Here is a 19406-nt window from a genome sequence, read left to right on the forward strand (position 1 = left end):
CCAAAAAAATTAATAAATTCCATAGAGTATTTCATTCTCTATTTCTTTTCCTAAAATCGTTAAAAATGAGGAATTTATTGGAATTTATATAAAATTCCATTCCTACCCCTAAGACCTAACTACGACTATAGACAATTTAATTACTTATTTCCCTTCCTAAAATCGTTAACAATGAGGAATTTCCACCAAGAGTTTAATGGAATTTAGACAATTCCATTCCTAGCCCTAAAAACCGTTAAAAATTAGGAATTTCTAAGGATTTATTGGAATTTAGACAATTCCATACCCAGTTTCATTCCTAGTCCTAAATCGGCTAAATATTTTTAGAATTACCAGCAGGAATTTAATGGAATTTAGATAATTCCATTCCTAGCCCTAAGACTCTTAAAAATACAATTTTCATCAAATAATTAAAAAATTCTAGAGACAATTCCATTTCCTATTTAATTTCTAACACTATCAAGAATTGAATGGAATTTAGATAATTTCATTCCTAGGCTTAAAACCGTTGAAAAAATATACTTTTTATCAAAAAAATTAATAGAATCTATAGAGAATTTCATTTTCAATTTCTTTTCCTAAAATCGTTAAAAATGAGGAATTTCTATCAAGAATTTAATGGAATTTATATAATTCCATTACCTATTCCACTCCTAGCCTTAATCAGTTAAATGTTTGTGAATTTCCAGCAGGAATTTATTGGAATTTAGATAATTCTATTCCTTATTTTATTCCCAGCCCTAAAACCGTTGAAAAAACATAATTTTTTCCAAAAAAATTATTAGAATCTACAGATAATAAATATTGGAATTTATAATTCCATTTCCTATGACATTTATAAACTGTTAAAAAAGATGAATTTCTACAAAAAAAATAATGGAATTTCGATAATTCCATTACTTATTCCAATCCTAGCTATGAAAAATTAAGAATTTCGACCAAGAATTTAAATAATTCCATTCTCTATCTCATTTTTAGGCCTCAAAACAGTTAAAAATTAGGAATTTCTATCCAGAATTTAATGGAAGTTAAACAATTCCATTCCTAACCCTAAAACTCTTAAAAAAATACAATTTTTGTCAAATAATTATTGGAATTTAGATAATTCCATTGCTAACCCTAAAACTGTTAAAAATACAATTTTCATCAAAAAATTAATAGAAACTAGAGACAATTCCGTTCTCTATTTCATTTTTAGCACTAATCGGTTGAATATTTAGATTTTCTAGCGTGAATTTAATGGAATTTAGATAATTCCATTCCTTATTTCATTCCTAGCCCTAAAACCGTATTAAAAATATAATTTTCACTAAAAAAATATTGGAATTTAGAGAGAATTCCTTTATTTCTTTCATGTTTAGCCCTAAAGTGTTTCAAAAATTTCAATTTCTACCAAAAAATGAATGAAACTTGTCCAATTCCATTACCTAACTAAAACTATCAGAAAATTAAGATTTATACCTAAAAATTAATGAAATTAAGATAATTTCATTCTCCATATCACTTTTATCCATTTTAATGGTTAAAAAATTCCAGTTTTCACCTAAATAATAATAATAAATTTAAGAGACTTTTAATTCCAATCTCTATTTCACTCCTACCCCTAAAACTATTAAAAATTCGTCCTAACATAAGAAATTTCTTCATCGAAAACAAAAACTAAATTCTCGACTCATGGGGGCATTTCCACCCCCATCTCATCAAGAAACCCCCATTAACTTATCTAATAAGAAATAGTTCGCGTTTGCTCTCTTAAGGGTTCATAATTTAAAATTTCAAATTCCATCCTAACAAAACAGTAAACGAGACAAAAGTTGAATAATATACGACGAGACTCGCGTACGCGTAATGGCCGAAAACCGACGCGACCCGAACCGACACTGTCCGAACCGACGCGACCGAAACCGACACTTGCCGAACCGAACCCGACCGGGATCGACGTCGGACGTCCGAGTCCAACGGATCGGAACGGAAATCGTGGGGAGATCGACGTTGGTCGACGGACGGGGTCCAACGGATCACCACCCAGAACGACAAAGATCGACAGAAGTCAAGAAAATCGACGTTGGTCGATAGTCGCAGGTCAAGCAAGATCGATCGAAAACGACGCAGGTCCGAGGGAAACCAGGGGAGATGACGCTGATTAACAGAAATCGGGGAGGTTAACGAAGAACGACGCTGTTAAGACAGTCGAAGTTCAACGAACCTCAACCCAGATCCATCAAAAACGTCGAAAAACAACACTGATTGACAATCGAAGTTCAACGAACCTCAATGCAGGTCGATCAAAAACGACGAAAACGACCCTGATTGACAGAAATCGGGGAAGTCGACGAAGAACGACGCTGTTAGACAGTCGAAGTTCAACTACCCTCAACCCAGATCCGTCAAAAACGTCGAAAAACGAGAGAAATTGGAGAAGATTGATGCTGATTAACAAGTAACGATGCTGATCTATAGAAATCAGGGTAAATGATGAAGAAATAATTTGATCCACAGAAATCCGAGAAATCAACGAAAATCGACGCTGATTGACAGAAATCCGGGAGGTTGACGAAGAACGACGCTGATAAACAGTCGAAATTCAACGAACCTCAACCCAGATCCGTCAAAAACGTCGAAAAACAACCCTGATTGACAATCGAAGTTCAACGAACCTCAATGCAGGTCAATCGAAATCGTCAACGAAAACGACCCTGATTGACAGAAATTGGGGAAGTCGACGATGAACGACGCTGTTAGACAGTCGAAGTTCAACTAACCTCAACCCAGATCCGTCAAAAACGTCGAAAAACGAGACAAATTGGAGAAGATTGATGCTGATCAACGAGTAACGATGCTCATCCATAGAAATCAGGGTAAACGATGAAGAAACACTTTGATCTATAGAAATCCGAGAGATCAACGAAGATCGACGCTGATTGACAGAAATCGGGGAAGTCGACGAAGAACGACGCTGTTAGGCAGTCGAATTTCAACCAACCTCAACCCAGATCCATCAAAAACGTCGAAAAACAACCCTGATTGACAATCGAAGTTCAACGAACCTCAATGCAGGTCAATCAAAAACGACGAAAACGACCCTGATTGACAGAAATTGGGGAAGTCGACGAAGAACGGCGCTGTTAGACAGTCGAAGTTCAACCAACCTCAACCCAAATCCATCAAAAGGTCGAAAAACGAGAGAAATTGGAGAAGATTGATGCTGATCAGCAAGGAACGATGCTTATCTATAGAAATCAGGGTAAACGATGAAGAAACACTTTGATCCATAGAAATCCGAGAGATCAACGAAGATCGACGCTGATTGACAGAAATCGGGGAAGTTGACGAAGAACGACGCTGGTAAACAGTCGAAGTTCAACCAACCTCAACCCAGATCCGTCAAAAACGTCGAAAAACGAGAGAAATTCGAGAAGATTGATGCTGATCTATAGAAAACAGGGTAAACGATGAAGAAACACTTTGATCCATAGAAATTCGAGAGATCAACGAAGATCGACGCTGATTGACAGAAACCGGGGAAGTTGACGAAGAACGACTCTGATAAACAGTCGAAGTTCAACGAACCTCAACCCAAATCCATCAAAAACGTTGAAAAACGAGAGAAATTGGAGAAGGTTGATGCTGATCAACGAGTAACGATGCTCATCTATAGAAATCAGGGTAAACGATGAAGAAACAATTTGATCCACAAAAATCGGAGAGATCTTCAAAAAACGACGCTGATTGACAGAAATCGGGGAAGTCGACGAAGAACGACGCTGTTAGGCAGTCGAAGTTCAACTAACCTCAACCCAGATCCATCAAAAACGTCGAAAAACAACCCTGATTGACAATCGAAGTTCAACGAACCTCAATGCAGGTCAATCAAAAACGACGAAAACGACCCTGATTGACAGAAATAGGGGAAGTCGACGAAGAACGACGCTGTTAGACAGTCGAAGTTCAACCAACCTCAACCCAGATCCGTCAAAAACGTCGAAAAACGAGAGAAAATGGAGAAGGTTGATGCAGATCAACGAGTAACGATGCTCATCTATAGAAATCAGGGTAAACGATGAAGAAACAATTTGATCCACAAAAATCGGAGAGATCTTCGAAAAACGACGCTGATTGACAGAAATCGGGGAGGTCGACGAAGAACGACGCTGATAAACAGTCGAAGTTCAACTAACCTCAACCCAAATCCGTCAAAAACGTCGAAAAACGAGAGAAATCGGAGAAGATTGATGCTGTTCAACGAGGAACGACGGTCATCTACAGAAATCAGGGAAAAAAACGGGGAAACACTTGGATCGAAAACGACGAAAAACGAGCATGATCGAGAGTCGAAGTTTGACGAACTATTGAACCCAAACCACTCGGAATCGACGAAGAAGTCGCGAAGATCGACGTTGGTCGACGAACGGGGTCCAACGGATCTCAAGCTCGACGCTGTCCAACGGATCAAAACGACCGTCAAGGGGGATCGACTCTGTTCGACGGATACCAGAGGATCTCCACAAAATCAAGCCCTAATTGTAGACGTGGAGGAACTATTTCAATATGGAGACTTTCGACCCTGTTTACACCCTTCATTTTCCAGAACAACCCAGAAATAGGAGTCCCCTTATTCGCTGATAATACCACAATCAATGTTAGGATGGAATTTTTTTGGATTTTTATTTTTTGTTTTAAAGAATTAAGCGAGTTAAACCCTTAAGACAACAACCGCAAACGAGCCTGACCTGAGGGGCTCCAGGCTCCGGCGCGATAACGGACTTGGAGGGAGTAGCACCTCCAAGGGGTCCGTCCAGCTGCAATCCACTTGCTCCTTGTCCATTACGTCACCATAGAAGTGAAACCTTCTGCGTATATATACATGAATGTTTTTAGTCAAGTTTTTCTTTAATACCCAAAATAGGGGAGAAGTAAGAGGATTGAGATCATACAATCTTTTGTGATTTGATTTATTAATTTTTTTGCTGTAACTCTGTTGTTTTTTAAATATTTTAAGGTTGATTTAGTAAATCTGTACTAGTGTATTAGTGTACAATTTTTTTTTTAAAGTAAATTGTCCCCTATATTAAGACTCTTTTCTTGATATATTACATGAAATTTTGAGTAAGGCAAGGGAGTGAAAGTAGGAATAAATAAAAGGGCTAAGACCACAGAAGATTTCAACCCTTTGGTGACGCCCCAGGGGAAGATCTAGCACCCCCAGGCATGACTCAGGGGAGGGTTTTGGCACCCCTAAGCATGAAAATAAGTACACCAAACCACCAAGAGGCAAACCAGGAAAAACCTCATTAGTTTTTCATGCCTTGCCCTATTTTTGTGTGTAATAAAAAAACAAAAGTGAGGGGGAGGGCAAATATTTACAGGGTGTCCCAGGGAAGCTGCTTCAAGGTCATTAAATATACAGAGTGTGTGTGTGTGTAAAACAGTCTGGAAAGCTTAGAATTCAAGGTCGGAGCATACCAGACCCTTGAATTTAAAGGTTTCCACACTGGCATGCTTAGAAAAGTGAATTTTTGTGGCTTACTTGGACGTCTGATGAAGTCTGAAAAGAGATAGAAAGAAGAAACATTAGTTTATTCTGTCTAAAGAACATTCGTGAGAAGGGGGGACAACTAGGTACTCACCTCAGACTTTTTAGCAGTTGGCCCTAATCCCCTGCGTTGAATAGTCCAAGTCCTCGGTAACCACGCATACCTGGAAAAAAAATTATTTATTGTAAAAAAATGAACAAAATTAGGGTGGGGAAATAAACAAGGAATTAATGTACTAAAGGTAAATTATTAGGTCAGACAGGAGAGATAACAATGGGGTTGGAAGTGCTTGTAACTATGGCAACACAACCCTGGATACCTATAAAGGGAAGTTCATTAATTGTGACAAAAGAACATCAGAATTAGGGTGGGGAAATAACCAGGGGGTATAGAGGTACTAAAGGTATAATATAATATAATGTCAGGGCGGAAAGACAATGGTGGGGATGGAGGTTCTTGTAACTATGGTAACTCAACCCTGGATACCTGGAAAGGGAAATTCATTTATTCTGACAAAAGAACATCAGAATTAGGGTGGGAAAATAAACAGGCAACTGAGGTACTAAAGGCAGACTATTGGATCAAGGTGGAGAGACAATGGTGGGGTTGGAACTGCTTGTAACTAAGGTAACTGAGCCCCCGATACCTCGAAAGGTAAATTCATTTATTGTGACAAAAGGACATCAGAATTAGGGTAAGGAAATAACCAGGGGATAGAGGTACTAAAGGTATAATATAATATAATGTCAGGGCGGAGAGACAATGGGGGGTTGGAGGTTCTTGTAACTATGGTAACTCAACCCTGGATACCTGGAAAGGGAAATTCATTTATTTTGACAAAAGAACATCAGAATTAGGGTGGGAAAATAAACAGGCAACTGAGGTACTAAAGGCAGATTATTGGATCAAAGCGGAGAGACAATGGTGAGGTTGGAACTGCTTGTAACTAAGGTAACTGAGCCCCCGATACCTCAAAAGGTAAATTCATTTATTGTGACAAAAGAACATCAGAATTAGGGTGGGGAAATAACCAGGGGGTATAGAGGTACTAAAGGTATAATATAATATAATGTCAGGGCGGAAAGACAATGGTGGGGATGGAGGTTCTTGTAACTATGGTAACTCAACCCTGGATACCTGGAAAGGGAAATTCATTTATTCTGACAAAAGGACATCAGAATTAGGGTGGGAAAATAAACAGGCAACTGAGGTACTAAAGGCAGACTATTGGATCAAGGTGGAGAAACAATGGTGGGGTTGGAACTGCTTGTAACTAAGGTAACTGAGCCCCCGATACCTCGAAAGGTAAATTCATTTATTGTGACAAAAGAACATCAGAATTAGGGTGGGGAAATAACCAGGGGGTATAGAGGTACTAAAGGTATAATATAATATAATGTCAGGGCGGAAAGACAATGGTGGGGATGGAGGTTCTTGTAACTATGGTAACTCAACCCTGGATACCTGGAAAGGGAAATTCATTTATTCTGACAAAAGGACATCAGAATTAGGGTGGGAAAATAAACAGGCAACTGAGGTACTAAAGGCAGACTATTGGATCAAGGTGGAGAGACAATGGTGGGGTTGGAACTGCTTGTAACTAAGGTAACTGAGCCCCCGATACCTCAAAAGGTAAATTCATTTATTGTGACAAAAGAACATCAGAATTAGGGTGGGGAAATAACCAGGGGGTATAGAGGTACTAAAGGTATAATATAATATAATGTCAGGGCGGAAAGACAATGGTGGGGATGGAGGTTCTTGTAACTATGGTAACTCAACCCTGGATACCTGGAAAGGGAAATTCATTTATTCTGACAAAAGGACATCAGAATTAGGGTGGGAAAATAAACAGGCAACTGAGGTACTAAAGGCAGACTATTGGATCAAGGTGGAGAAACAATGGTGGGGTTGGAACTGCTTGTAACTAAGGTAACTGAGCCCCCGATACCTCGAAAGGTAAATTCATTTATTGTGACAAAAGAACATCAGAATTAGGGTGGGGAAATAAACAGGGAATTAAGGTACTAAAAGTAAAATATTGGGTCAGTGGGGAGAGACAACAATGGGGTTGGCACTGCTCGTAACTAAGGTAACTTAACCCCCGATACCTGGAAAGGTTGTGACAAAAGAACATCAGAAGGGGGTGGGGAAATGAAGGGTAGAGGGTACTCAAACACTAATATAACATTAAATAATTGTGCATCAATATAAAAATCAACACATTAAGATAATTTTCTTAAAAAAAGGCACAAAGTTGCATAGGAACAAGAATCTCTTCTCAAAAGATAGTAGTACCAACAAATCAGACCAAAAAATCACTAAATTGACGTCCCATCTTCTCCCCCCCGAACCTGAACACTTTTTTGCAATTTTCCCCCATTTCCACCCCCGCGCGCGCCCCAAAATTACTATCAAAAGAAAGCCCAAACTCCCCAAAAGGTTTTTCATCCACCCTCTGTGGATTTCCACCTTTTTTTAACCGGAAAATCGCAATTATCTCCTCGGCCATAACTGGTTGGCTTAGAACAGAGGACCTAAACCTTACCTTGACTTTTCCGGCGAAAAACCGGGGGGGCACAACGAAAAACACACTAGAACTATAGTTCGCGACCCGGGCAACACTTTTCACGCGGTTTTTACCGATTTCCGCACTTTTCTCGACGTTTTTCACGATTTTTCCACGGAGCGATACGGACCGAACCAGTCGCGACTTGCTAATGCGGCTTTCAATTATTAAACAATTGCAACTGTCAAATAATATTTGCAAACCAGGGCACTAGATGAAAAGTTTCAATTATGGCCGATTTGTTTTTCACAGGATAATTAATTAATTAATTAAAACGTTAATTATTGCGATAAAAGAAATGCATCAGAAGGGGGAGGGAAATAAACACTAGGGAAAACTCAATTACAAAAGTAAAATTAAATAATTTAATTTTTTAAGAACCACTTTTCGTAGACAGTGGTACCAACATAACACACCAAAAAAATCAACTCATCGCTGTCCTAACTTCTCCCCCCCCCCCCAGACAATTTTTGCAAATTTTCCCCATTTCCACCCCCTCGCGGCCCCCAAAATTACCGCCAAAAGAAAGCCCGGACTCCCCAAATCGTTTTTCATCCACCCCCCATTGAATTTTCGCATTTTTTATCCCAAAAATCGCGATTTTCCCCCCGGCCATAGCTGACTAGCTCACACCAAGAAGTTGAAAACTTACCGTGACTTTTCCGGCAGAAAACCAGGGGGGCACCACAACAAACACACTTAAACGATAGTTCGACACCCGGGCAACAATTTTCACGCAATTTTTCCCGATTTTACACACTTTATCTAAGATTTTTAACGATTTTTCGGGGAGAAATACACACCAAACCAGACGCGACACCCTAATGCCCACCTTCGTTTATTAAACAATTGCAGCTCGACTGTCAAATTCCGCAGACCAGGACACTAGATGAAAAATTCGAATTATATGCCGCCGATTTATTTATAGCGGGATAATCCATTTTAAAGTGTGAACAGATTGGATGCAATTAAATAACAAAGAAACTCGTTTATTTTAGCAATTTTTCAAATAATTTAATAATATTTTAGCCGTTTTTCCTTTAAAAAATTAGTTAATTTATATATTGCTGTTGAGGCTTGCGCGTTAGTAGCTGTCCCGAAAAACAACTTTTAAGGTTCCCAATCACCGTTTTTACCTTAAAAAATACTAAAGGCACTAAACTTTGGGGTTTTAGGAGGCCAAAATTAATCAATTAAACAACATTTAAGGCGCGAAAAGCGAAATATAATAAACGGTTGAAGCATAATATGCAACACGTCACTCGCTATTCACCACCGGCCCCATCTGTCGGCTTAGCAAACAACCTTCCTCCCCCCTCTTGTTGTTGACACTTGACAGAAGCGTCAGTAAACAAAACCTAACCTCACTTTTTGACGTATATATAAAAACTGAAAAAAACCATAATATAAATAACAAACAACAAAAGGGGCCCCCGAAAATGGTCAGGAGACGATGCAGGGGCAGCAAGCGGAAATACGACAGCGACGTGGAAAGTGAGAGTAGCGACGAGGAGTTCGAGCCGGTGCAAACGTCCACGGTGGGCCCAAAACGTTACGGGCTGCGGGAGCGTAAGCAACCAATGTTCCTCATTGAGGATGACGACGAGGAGGAGGAGGAAAAAGCCCCCTCGGAGGAGGAGGATTACGACGTGCGACTGGACTTAAAACAGCCGCCCAGAGTGAGGAGAACCTGGAGCCGGAGCAGGTTGAAAGGCAGCACGTCCCTAAGTAGCACCAGCACGGCCCCCGATAATAACTTGTCCCTGGGTGACGGTTTGATCGATTTCGAGGACGTAATTAGGGCCGACGTGGTGCTCAACCAAAAAGGAACCCCCATAGTGGAGCCCAGGATATCCCGTAGCCCTCGTTCAGAAGATGGCACTGACCGGCTGGAGGTGCAGCTGGACCCTTTGGACTTTGTCAGGATGGAGTGCGAAGATGAGATGCCAAAAAACGGGCTGGTAGATGTGGATAAGCCAGTTTTAAAACAAAACGGCAGCAAAGCCATCGTGGGCCCTTCACTGGTAGACGAAATAGAGAAGTATGAGCCCCCCAAACTGGACAAAAAGGAGGCAGAAGTGGTGCTGAGCAACGATTATCTGCTGGGGAATAATTTTGATTTGACTGCCGAGGAGTTTTTGGTGAAAAAGGCCAAACAGCCCGAAGTGGAGCCACAGGAAGAGGAGGTGCCCCAGATTAACTTTGACAGTGATAGTGACGATAGTGTAGTGATTATCGAGACGAAGCATGAGGTTATTGTTTTAGATGATTAACGAGTGAGGGTGTGTGTGAGTTTTTTTTGTGATATTGTCGGTCTCCACTGCACTTAGTTGAGAACTATTTGGCAGCAGCGACTGGGAGGCAATTCGGTTGATTATTGTTTCATTTCTTAGTAAGGAAATTAATTGTGAAGATTTTGCTTTGTACATAGAATCCCCTCTCCCCCTTTTATAATTTTAGTGTCAATGTAATTAATTAAAGTGTAATTTAGGCAGAAATTAGATATATTTCTTTTATAATAAACGATCAAAACTTGCTTTTTCTTTTTGATGGATCAGGAAGGATGAGGAAGACCAATTTAATGTTTATCAATGGAAAAATTGGCCCCATGGGTTCAAAGGACCAATGCAATGATCTTTCTTTAAAGACGAGCGTTTTACTGCAGCCATTGCCAATTTTTTAAAAAATATATTCAAATTTCCCCACTAATACCCTCTGAAATGGAACAATAAAAGGGCCCATTGAATATCCATTTAATTACCTACTTAATATACTGACAAGGGCATTATTAATGTTCAAGACACTTGTCTAACCTCAAATTTTAAGTCAAATAACCTCAAACAAAAGTCAAATATAAAAATTATTATGTCGGGCCATGGCCAGCAGGAAATAACCGATCCAGTGGAGGAAATGCTCAAACGCACCGGCTGCATGGAGCTCCACTACAAAGTCCAGGTAATGCCTCAATAAACTCCCCTTTTTCATTAACAAAACAGTAAAACCCCACCTTAGGAGTGCATAGCCGAGAGCCAGGACTGGAGAAAGTGTCAGGACCAAGTGCAGGACTTCAAAAAGTGCATGAAAAAGTACCAGGACAGCAAGAGGCCTTGAAATGGGCCAAATCGTAGCGAACATGCTGAGGAACCTCTTCAACAAAAAACTCCCCTCGGTTAGGACCAAAATGGTGTTTTTGGTGCGCACCGATTTGGCCATGGGCAAGGGAAAAGTGGCCTCGCAGGTGGCCCACGCCTCCATCTGTTTATATAAACAAGCAGTCAAGGAGCGGAATCCTTATCTGGACATGTGGCTGACCTTCGGACAGCCCAAGATCGTCCTTAAGGCCTCCAGCGAGAAGGATTTGTTGGAGGTGCACCGTAGGGCTCTGGACCACAGTTTGAATGTGTGCAAAGTGCTCGATGGGGGAAAAACCCAAATTGAAAGGGGCAGTTTGACTGTGGTGGGGATTGGACCTAACCGGGTCGAGGACATTGATGAGGTTACTAGGGAGTTTAAATTGTTGTAGTGAATAAAAATTGTTTAGTGAAGAAAATGTTTTTTTTTTTTTAATGGGATTGCCTCCTGAGGATGGTCATGTGTTGGTCGAAACGTGGACTGTACTAAGTTATTGTTGTTTTATGAAGCTCCTTTGAATTGAAGAAAATTTGCTGGGAAAGTGGTTTTTAAAGTCCCAAACTGGGAAGCTTTCCAGACTATTTATAAAAAAATGCATAACTTTCTTAATATTGTTGATAGAGGGTTGAAATAACTTTTATTCTGTAAGGATAAATAAACACTACAATTTATGTCTTTCAGGATTTCTTGAGAAATCAGTGGTTTTTAAGAAAATTGAGGAAAACTGTGTTCCTGGCCCATTATTATCCTTCCTTACAAAAAATGTCATAACTTCCTAAATAATAATGATGAAAGGTTGAAATTACTTTTATTCTCTAAGGATCAACAGACAGTACAATTTATGTCTCTACAGATTTACTGAGGAATCAGTGATTTTTAAGAAAATTGAGGAAAACTGTGTTCCTGGCCTATTATTAGCCTTCCTTACAAAAAATTTCATAACTTCCTTAATAATAATGATGAAAGGTTGAAATTACTTTTATTCTCTAAGGATCAACAGACAGTACAATTTATGTCTCTACAGATTTCCTGAGAAATTAGTAGTTTTTAAGAAAATTGAGGAAAACTCAATCCTTGGCCCATGATTACCTGTCCTTACAAAAACCCTCATAACTTTCTTAATATTATTGATAGAAGGTTCAAATAACTTTTATTCTTTAGGGATCAACAAGCAGTACAGTTATGTTTTCACATATTTCCTGAGAAATCAGTGGTTTTTAAGAAAATTCAGGAAAACTGAGTCCCTGGCCCATTATTATCCTTCCATACAAAAAATTTAATAACTTCCTTAATAATGATGATAAAATGTTGAAATTACTTTTATTCTCTAAGGATCAACAGACAGTACAATTTATGTCTCTACAGATTTCCTGAGAAATCAGTGGTTTTTAAGAAAATTGAGGAAAACTGTGTTCCTGGCCCATTATTATCCTTCTGTACAAAAAATTTCATAACTTCCTTAATAATATTGACGAAAGGTTCAAATAACTTTTATTCTGTAGGGATCGACAGACAGTACAATTTATGTCTCTACAGATTTTCTGAGAAATCAGTAGTTTCTAAGAAAATTGAGGAAAACTGAGTCTCTGGCCCATTATTATCCTTCCTTACAAAAAATTTCATAACTTCCTTAATAATATTGATGAAAGGTTCAAATAACTTTTATTCTGTAGGGATCGACAGACAGTACAATTTATGTCTCTACAGATTTCCTGAGAAATAAGTAGTTTCTAAGAAAATTGAGGAAAACTGAGTCCCTGGCCTATTATTATCCTTCCTTACAAAAAATTTCATAACTTCCTTAATAATAATGATAAAAGGTTGAAATTACTTTTATTCTCTAAGGATCAACAGACAGTACAATTTGTGTCTCTACAGATTTCCTGAGAAATCAGTAGTTTTTAAGAAAATTGAGTTCCTGGCCTATTATTAGCCTTTCTTACAAAAAAATTCATAACTTCCTTAATAACAATGATGAAAGGTTGAAATTACTTTTATTCTCTAAGGATCAAAAGACAGTACAATTTATATCTCTACAGATTTCCTGAGAAAACAGTAGTTTTTAAGAAAATTCAGGAAAACTGAGTCCCTGGCCCATTATTATCCTTCCTTACAAAAAATGTCATAACTTCCTTAACAATAATGATGAAAGGTTGAAATTACTTTTATTCTGTAAGGATCAACAGACAGTACAATTTATGTCTCTACAGATTTCCTGAGAAATCAGTGGTTTTTAAGAAAATTGAGGAAAACTGTGTTCCTGGCCCATTATTATCCTTCTGTACAAAAAATTTCATAACTTCCTTAATAATATTGACGAAAGGTTCAAATAACTTTTATTCTGTAGGGATCGACAGACAGTACAATTTATGTCTCTACAGATTTTCTGAGAAATCAGTAGTTTCTAAGAAAATTGAGGAAAACTGAGTCCCTGGCCCATTATTATCCTTCCTTACAAAAAATTTCATAACTTCCTTAATAATATTGATGAAAGGTTCAAATAACTTTTATTCTGTAGGGATCGACAGACAGTACAATTTATGTCTCTACAGATTTCCTGAGAAATTAGTAGTTTTTAAGAAAATTGAGGAAAACTGTGTTCCTGGCCCATTATTATCCTTCTGTACAAAAAATTTCATAACTTCCTTAATAATATTGACGAAAGGTTCAAATAACTTTTATTCTGTAGGGATCGACAGACAGTACAATTTATGTCTCTACAGATTTTCTGAGAAATCAGTAGTTTCTAAGAAAATTGAGGAAAACTGAGTCCCTGGCCCATTATTATCCTTCCTTACAAAAAATTTCATAACTTCCTTAATAATATTGATGAAAGGTTCAAATAACTTTTATTCTGTAGGGATCGACAGACAGTACAATTTATGTCTCTACAGATTTCCTGAGAAATTAGTAGTTTCTAAGAAAATTGAGGAAAACTGAGTCCCTGGCCTATTATTATCCTTCCTTACAAAAAATTTCATAACTTCCTTAATAATAATGATAAAAGGTTGAAATTACTTTTATTCTCTAAGGATCAACAGACAGTACAATTTGTGTCTCTACAGATTTCCTGAGAAATCAGTAGTTTTTAAGAAAATTGAGTTCCTGGCCTATTATTAGCCTTTCTTACAAAAAAATTCATAACTTCCTTAATAACAATGATGAAAGGTTGAAATTACTTTTATTCTCTAAGGATCAAAAGACAGTACAATTTATATCTCTACAGATTTCCTGAGAAAACAGTAGTTTTTAAGAAAATTCAGGAAAACTCAATCCTTGGCCCATGATTACCTGCCCTTACAAAAAACTTCATAATTTTTCTAATATTATTGATAGAAGGTTCAAATAACTTTTATTCTGTAGGGATCAACAGACAGTACAATCTATGTCTCTATAGATTTCCTGAGAAATCAGTAGTTTTCAAGAAAATTGAGGAAAAGTGAATGCTTGGAAAATGATTACCTTTGCTTACAAAAAACCTCATAATTTTTCTAATATTCATGGTAGAAGCTTCATTTAACTTTTATTATGTAGAAAAATACAGCCAGAACATACAGACTTCTTAAAAAATAAATAGTTTCTAAGTAAATCCCTGAAAAAAAAACAATCAAAAATGGTCATATCTCTTTATTTTACAAGAATAACTCTGTGCTAAGGTTCTGATTGATCGATGTGTGTGTTGTGTATGTGGGTGGCATTTCTCCTTAAAAATTGACAGTTAAGACACGAAAATGAGCGAAATTCATACTAAAACCTACACTCACAATACAAAAAAAAACACAATATTTACATTTGGCACCGTTGCAGCCCCAAAACTGGGAGACGAGGAAGGCAACCCTAACCAAACTTGAGCAAACGACCCTTAAATTGTCCCTTAAACTTAAACGAAATAAAAAACAACGAACGTCATCAAAATCACAGTTTTAAATTAAACCTACGCTTTTAAACTTAAAAATAATAATTATTAGTCTATGCACGGATCGGTTTATGTTTGCTTTGCTCCTCGTACACCCCGATGTCCAATGAGCCGACACTGCTCAGGGAGGTGTACGAGTTGTTGACGATGTGCGGGGCCTCGTTGAACTCGTCCAGTTCCTCCAGATCTCCGGCGGTTTGTCCTTTGAGTAGGAAATACTGCTCGCTCCTAGTGGGCCACAGTAAATGGGCCATTACGCAATAGGCGAAGCAGTCTGCCGAGTAGGTTATACCTTGAAATTAGGTCAATTACGGTTAGAACCCCTTGGTACCAAAATTGCTCTAATTTCCATGATGTTGATGGTAGGAGGGTGATTTGAATGGGGTTTTGTTGGGGTGGAGTGCAGGTGCAATTTGGGGACTTCCGAGTAGTTTTTGAGGAATTTTCAAATTTGTGGCTTGGCATTGGGTGCTGTTAGTTTACCTCTTACTAATTTCCTTGTAGCTTTGTCACTGTTAAAGGTATGAAGGTGATCGAAAAATATAATATGCAGAAATGACAGAGGTACTTTTCGGGTTCCTATAAATTTTTTAGATATTCTCAATATTGTAACTTAAGAGCAAGAAATTCTTTTGCCTAATTTCTTCGCTGCTCTTTCAGATATTTTGCAAAGGAAATATGGGGGTACGTTTTGTGATAAAGGTGCATTTAAATTGTTCAATAGATTCATTCAAACTTACCCAAAAGTAACTTAAAACGCCACAAAGCGGACACGTGCAGCGCGATTAGTGCCAAAATGGGCAAATAAATGAACCAGACCAAACTGGAGGCGCCAAAGTGCAGTAAAAAGTTCAACTTTTGCGCGTTGTGTTCGTAAAGCATCGTCGTTCTTAACTCGTACAAGAACCAGCACATTATGAGGGACCTAAAGACGATAATTAACCAGCCGGGCCAAGTCTGGTACTCATCTATATCCTCTATGATATCCACCTCGGTTAGGTTCCAAATGTAGAGCAAATTATGGACGATTCCGTAGCAGAGCCATATGGCAAACACCAAAGGCTTCCAGGTCAATTCAAGCCTCGTGACTGCCCAACCTTTAGCGAGAAGTAGCAGGAGAAGCATGAAAGAGGTCTAAAACACCCAATTTAAAAAAAAAATCACAATTTATAACCACGGGCATACCCTCGAAAGAATGTCACAAATATCCCCAGTCATTTGAATTTTAGGGAACCCCTCGCCGTTTATCCCAAACTTAAGGGTGTGTATCAAGTTAAAACATAAAGCAACAAAGTCCAGAAGCAAACTTGCCGTAAACAGCCTGAAATGAGTAAAATTTAATGAGAAAAACCTCTTAGACGGGATCCTCATCCAACCTGGTCACAGGGTGTTTCTGTATTCGTACAGCATGACACTGTAGGGGCACCAGGACGATGTAACAGAGCCAAAACAGCAGGTACAGCTCCAAAGTGTTTTGCCTGTCAAAGGAAAACTGATAAGTGCTGAAAGCAGAGTTATTAGGGTTTCCATTGACCAGCCAAATGTCGTATTCGATGTCAAAAGGGGTTTTAGTGTCATAGTGGTGCCACTCGCAGCTGCTGGAGTTCCTGTAGCAAGCCACCATCGAGATATACCAGAAACTGCAAGAAATTGATTGTGTCTCAAATGTTAATTGAGGGTCAAACCCCCCTGCTTGCCCCATTTACCTTGGCTGCTTTAAGTCTTGTATAACATAAGTAAACTGATGGTTTTTCACCACATTCCACACATTATCCTCATCTTCGCACAAATGCCCCTTGGGGCACGGAACCCTCCTTAAGTAATCGCTCCCATTTTTCATACAGTGGGGATCGTAGGCCCTGCGGCTGATCTTAGTGAACATCCTTCTACAGGCCTCATCTTTATCATAAATCACCCTGTTCTTGTAATAATCGACAAAATAAGACCTGTCCAGCACCGCAAACGTTATTTTCTCGGAAAAGTGGTGTTTTGAGGTGATATTTCCGAAAATGTACCCGCGAGTGGTCTCTGGGGAATGTCTGTCTGTCTTCTGGAACCCGAATTTCACCAGAAACTTAAAGAATTCCTTGGAATTGAAGGTTCCAGTGATGTGGGTGCCTTGGGTGAGGTGCATTAGCAGCAGGAGGTTAAGGAACGTGAGGCACCGCATGTTTTAGGGTGATTTTTCCGCATTATATCAAATGGGGCACAGATTGTTGTGTTTTTTTTGGTGTTTTTTGGGTGACGTTTCAAGAAATGTCACAATTACCAAGTTTATACGAGCACCTTAAAGTGGTTTAGTGGAAATCGGTTTAACATAATGCACACTGGTTTAGCTTAAACCGATTTAAATGAGTGGTTGATCCGGTTTTAAACCGGTTTAAACCACCTTAAACCTTAAGAAAGTGGTTCCACCTTAAGAATAAACAGCTGTTTACCATTGCTAACATAGGAATTAAAAAATAAATAAATTGGTTCAGTTGACTATTTTAGTTTATTATTTGAAAAGTTGACTAGTTTAACAAGTGATAACAAAATTAAGTTTTAAGCTGAGCCGGTTTACGGGATTTACGGAAGCATGCGAATTATGTTAAACCGATTTCCACTAAACCACATTAAGAGGCTCGTATAAACTTGTTAAGTAAGAGACGACAATGTTGCCATACAAGGCGAATAATGAGAGCCTTTTTAGTGGAACAATCACTATTTAAGCATAGAAATCCATTATTTCAGCATGTGAAAGGCTACTAAAGCATTTATGCAAGATATTCCATCTCATTTTCTCCTACTAAACTGCCTCCACGCTTTCTTTATTTAAGTCCAAACTTTGGCAACACAAGACATGCCAAAGTCACCAACGATAAACAAACATTGTGGTTAAGTCATACGTTATTTAATATAGTTTATCCAAATAAATAAATAGATTTTTTATCATGAATATATCAAGGCTAAGGTGCCTTATTGCTTGTGTAAGTATCTGTTACCTTAATAAACCCTTGGGCAAGATTTCAGTAAAATTTACTCACTCCGCTCCTTAGCGCCCCATTGCCCAACAATTTCTAGTTTCCTCGGAGATAAACTACCCTCAGAGGCTCCTTTCGACCACCACATGCGACGTGAACCCCACAAAACAGCAAGAGGGGCTCCTAACAAGGTTCTTAAAGAAAATCCCCTTTTTAAAAGTGGACACAGTGGTCAGTAAGCAACAGTAAAATAACCCGACTGAAATGAACCCTAATTAAATCAAATTTAAAACAGAAAACCAAGGCTGCCGGATACCTTTTGTATGAAAACATCGCGGACAGACTGGACTACCTTAAGTTCTTTGAAAAGTTCGAACTACCGGACACTTTTTACTCCTGGTTTGTGATCACCGAGATCCACATATGGATGTTGTCAGCGAGGGCAATGGCCGAGGGGGAGCAAGGAAAAGTGCTCCGGAATGCCATTGTGGAAGCACTTTGGACTGATGTGGCCAAGAGGGCCAAAAAACTCGGTGTATGCCCCAAATTCCATTTATTCACCTTACAAATCGTTCATTTTAAAATGGTTTATAGGCTGCCAATCCTTCTGCCACCAAAGCACAAATTAATGAACTCTCTGAGCAGTTACAGGCAGCATTTATAGCTTATGATGAGGGGCTACAGTCGGATGACACTGTTTTAGCCGGAGCCCTATGGAGAAGGGTTTATCAGAGGAATTATGCGGCCCCACAACATTTAGAAGAAATTGTTAAATATATCAGGAAACATGTGAGTGAATTGCTTTCTAATGGTTTATGTGAGCTAATTTATGGTTGGTTTTAGATGGCCCTATTAGATACCCTTACAGTAGAACAGTTATTAGCAGTGAAACCAGTAAAATGGGAACAGTTGACCTGAGTTCTTTTATGATTAAGTTGTAAATATTGTTGTGTTTATTTATGAATAAAATTGGTCAAATACTACTTTTTAAAATTGAAATTTATTTCAAAAAAGTCTTGGGTCCCTTTGCATGTTGATATATAGAAATATTTGTTAAGAAATGCCCTTTCTTTGGCTGTAACCTTCACAGGAATAACTCAAATTAGTTCACCACAATTGTCTTGGAAAAGTTGAAGTTACAAAATTAAAATAGTCTGAACCAAAATGGCTGTAGCTAAACAAATCCTGAGCCTAAAATAATGTTTCCACCCTTTAATTCATCCTCAAGAAACCCTCTAGACTGATGTAAAAAAATTTTAAAAATATCTTAACCCATTCTCAAGTTATACTCG

The 19406-nt window shown here is 38.5% G+C and overlaps 4 protein-coding genes and 1 long non-coding RNA gene across 7 annotated transcripts; 3 read left to right on the forward strand and 2 right to left on the reverse strand.

The window, feature by feature from the left end:
* Nucleotides 1-2135: 2135 nt before the first annotated feature.
* LOC126747239 (uncharacterized) lies at nucleotides 2136-8939 on the reverse strand. 3 transcript variants are annotated; one of them, XR_007664130.1, is made up of 5 exons: nucleotides 8756-8939; nucleotides 5628-5697; nucleotides 3792-5545; nucleotides 2984-3369; nucleotides 2136-2206 (listed from the first exon to the last, which is right to left on the reverse strand). It is a non-coding gene; the product is annotated as an uncharacterized LOC126747239 (long non-coding RNA). The 3 variants fall into 3 exon arrangements; XR_007664131.1 differs by lacking the exon at nucleotides 2136-2206 and adding an exon at nucleotides 2218-2372; XR_007664132.1 differs by lacking the exon at nucleotides 2136-2206 and adding an exon at nucleotides 2686-2762 and having other exon boundaries at nucleotides 3150-3369.
* Nucleotides 8940-10773: 1834 nt separating this feature from the next.
* LOC126747238 (cytochrome c oxidase assembly factor 4 homolog, mitochondrial) lies at nucleotides 10774-11264 on the forward strand. The gene is made up of 2 exons (XM_050455753.1): nucleotides 10774-11058; nucleotides 11116-11264. The coding sequence occupies exons 1-2, from the start codon at nucleotides 10969-10971 to the stop codon at nucleotides 11212-11214; spliced, it is 189 nt and encodes a 62-aa protein (XP_050311710.1). The 5' UTR covers nucleotides 10774-10968; the 3' UTR covers nucleotides 11215-11264.
* On the forward strand, nucleotides 11237-11653 carry LOC126747237 (peptidyl-tRNA hydrolase 2, mitochondrial). The gene has a single exon (XM_050455751.1). It carries the CDS (start codon nucleotides 11237-11239, stop codon nucleotides 11624-11626), a length of 390 nt encoding a protein of 129 aa, XP_050311708.1. The 3' UTR covers nucleotides 11627-11653.
* A 3194-nt stretch (nucleotides 11654-14847) lies between these two features.
* Nucleotides 14848-17411, reverse strand: LOC126747233 (transmembrane protein 145). Its single transcript, XM_050455747.1, has 5 exons — nucleotides 16858-17411; nucleotides 16528-16791; nucleotides 16337-16472; nucleotides 15892-16285; nucleotides 14848-15443 (listed from the first exon to the last, which is right to left on the reverse strand). Exons 1-5 carry the CDS (start codon nucleotides 17319-17321, stop codon nucleotides 15205-15207), a joined length of 1497 nt encoding a protein of 498 aa, XP_050311704.1. The 5' UTR covers nucleotides 17322-17411; the 3' UTR covers nucleotides 14848-15204.
* Nucleotides 17412-17834: 423 nt separating this feature from the next.
* On the forward strand, nucleotides 17835-19097 carry LOC126747236 (ubiquinol-cytochrome-c reductase complex assembly factor 1). Its single transcript, XM_050455750.1, has 5 exons — nucleotides 17835-18120; nucleotides 18190-18345; nucleotides 18410-18649; nucleotides 18709-18903; nucleotides 18958-19097. The coding sequence occupies exons 1-5, from the start codon at nucleotides 18085-18087 to the stop codon at nucleotides 19030-19032; spliced, it is 702 nt and encodes a 233-aa protein (XP_050311707.1). The 5' UTR covers nucleotides 17835-18084; the 3' UTR covers nucleotides 19033-19097.
* Nucleotides 19098-19406: the final 309 nt, after the last annotated feature.

The sequence above is a fragment of the Anthonomus grandis genome, chromosome 19, assembly GCF_022605725.1.
Source record: "Anthonomus grandis grandis chromosome 19, icAntGran1.3, whole genome shotgun sequence".
NCBI lineage: Eukaryota > Metazoa > Arthropoda > Insecta > Coleoptera > Curculionidae > Anthonomus > Anthonomus grandis.

Excerpts from the sequence above, each read along its gene's own strand:
- LOC126747237 (XM_050455751.1), top strand. The coding sequence starts at position 11,237 with ATGCTGAGGAACCTCTTCAACAAAAAACTCCCCTCGGTTAGGACCAAA.
- LOC126747233 (XM_050455747.1), bottom strand. The coding sequence starts at position 17,321 with ATGCGGTGCCTCACGTTCCTTAACCTCCTGCTGCTAATGCACCTCACC. Across the intron at positions 16,473-16,527 it reads CAGAAACACCCTGTGACCAG|GCTGTTTACGGCAAGTTTGC; the intron begins GTTGGATGAGGA and ends TACTCATTTCAG. Across the intron at positions 16,286-16,336 it reads TTTGTGACATTCTTTCGAGG|ACCTCTTTCATGCTTCTCCT; the intron begins GTATGCCCGTGG and ends TGGGTGTTTTAG.
- LOC126747238 (XM_050455753.1), top strand. The coding sequence starts at position 10,969 with ATGTCGGGCCATGGCCAGCAGGAAATAACCGATCCAGTGGAGGAAATG. Across the intron at positions 11,059-11,115 it reads AGCTCCACTACAAAGTCCAG|GAGTGCATAGCCGAGAGCCA; the intron begins GTAATGCCTCAA and ends ACCCCACCTTAG.
- LOC126747236 (XM_050455750.1), top strand. The coding sequence starts at position 18,085 with ATGAATATATCAAGGCTAAGGTGCCTTATTGCTTGT. Across the intron at positions 18,346-18,409 it reads TTTTAAAAGTGGACACAGTG|AAAACCAAGGCTGCCGGATA; the intron begins GTCAGTAAGCAA and ends AATTTAAAACAG. Across the intron at positions 18,650-18,708 it reads AGAGGGCCAAAAAACTCGGT|GCTGCCAATCCTTCTGCCAC; the intron begins GTATGCCCCAAA and ends AATGGTTTATAG.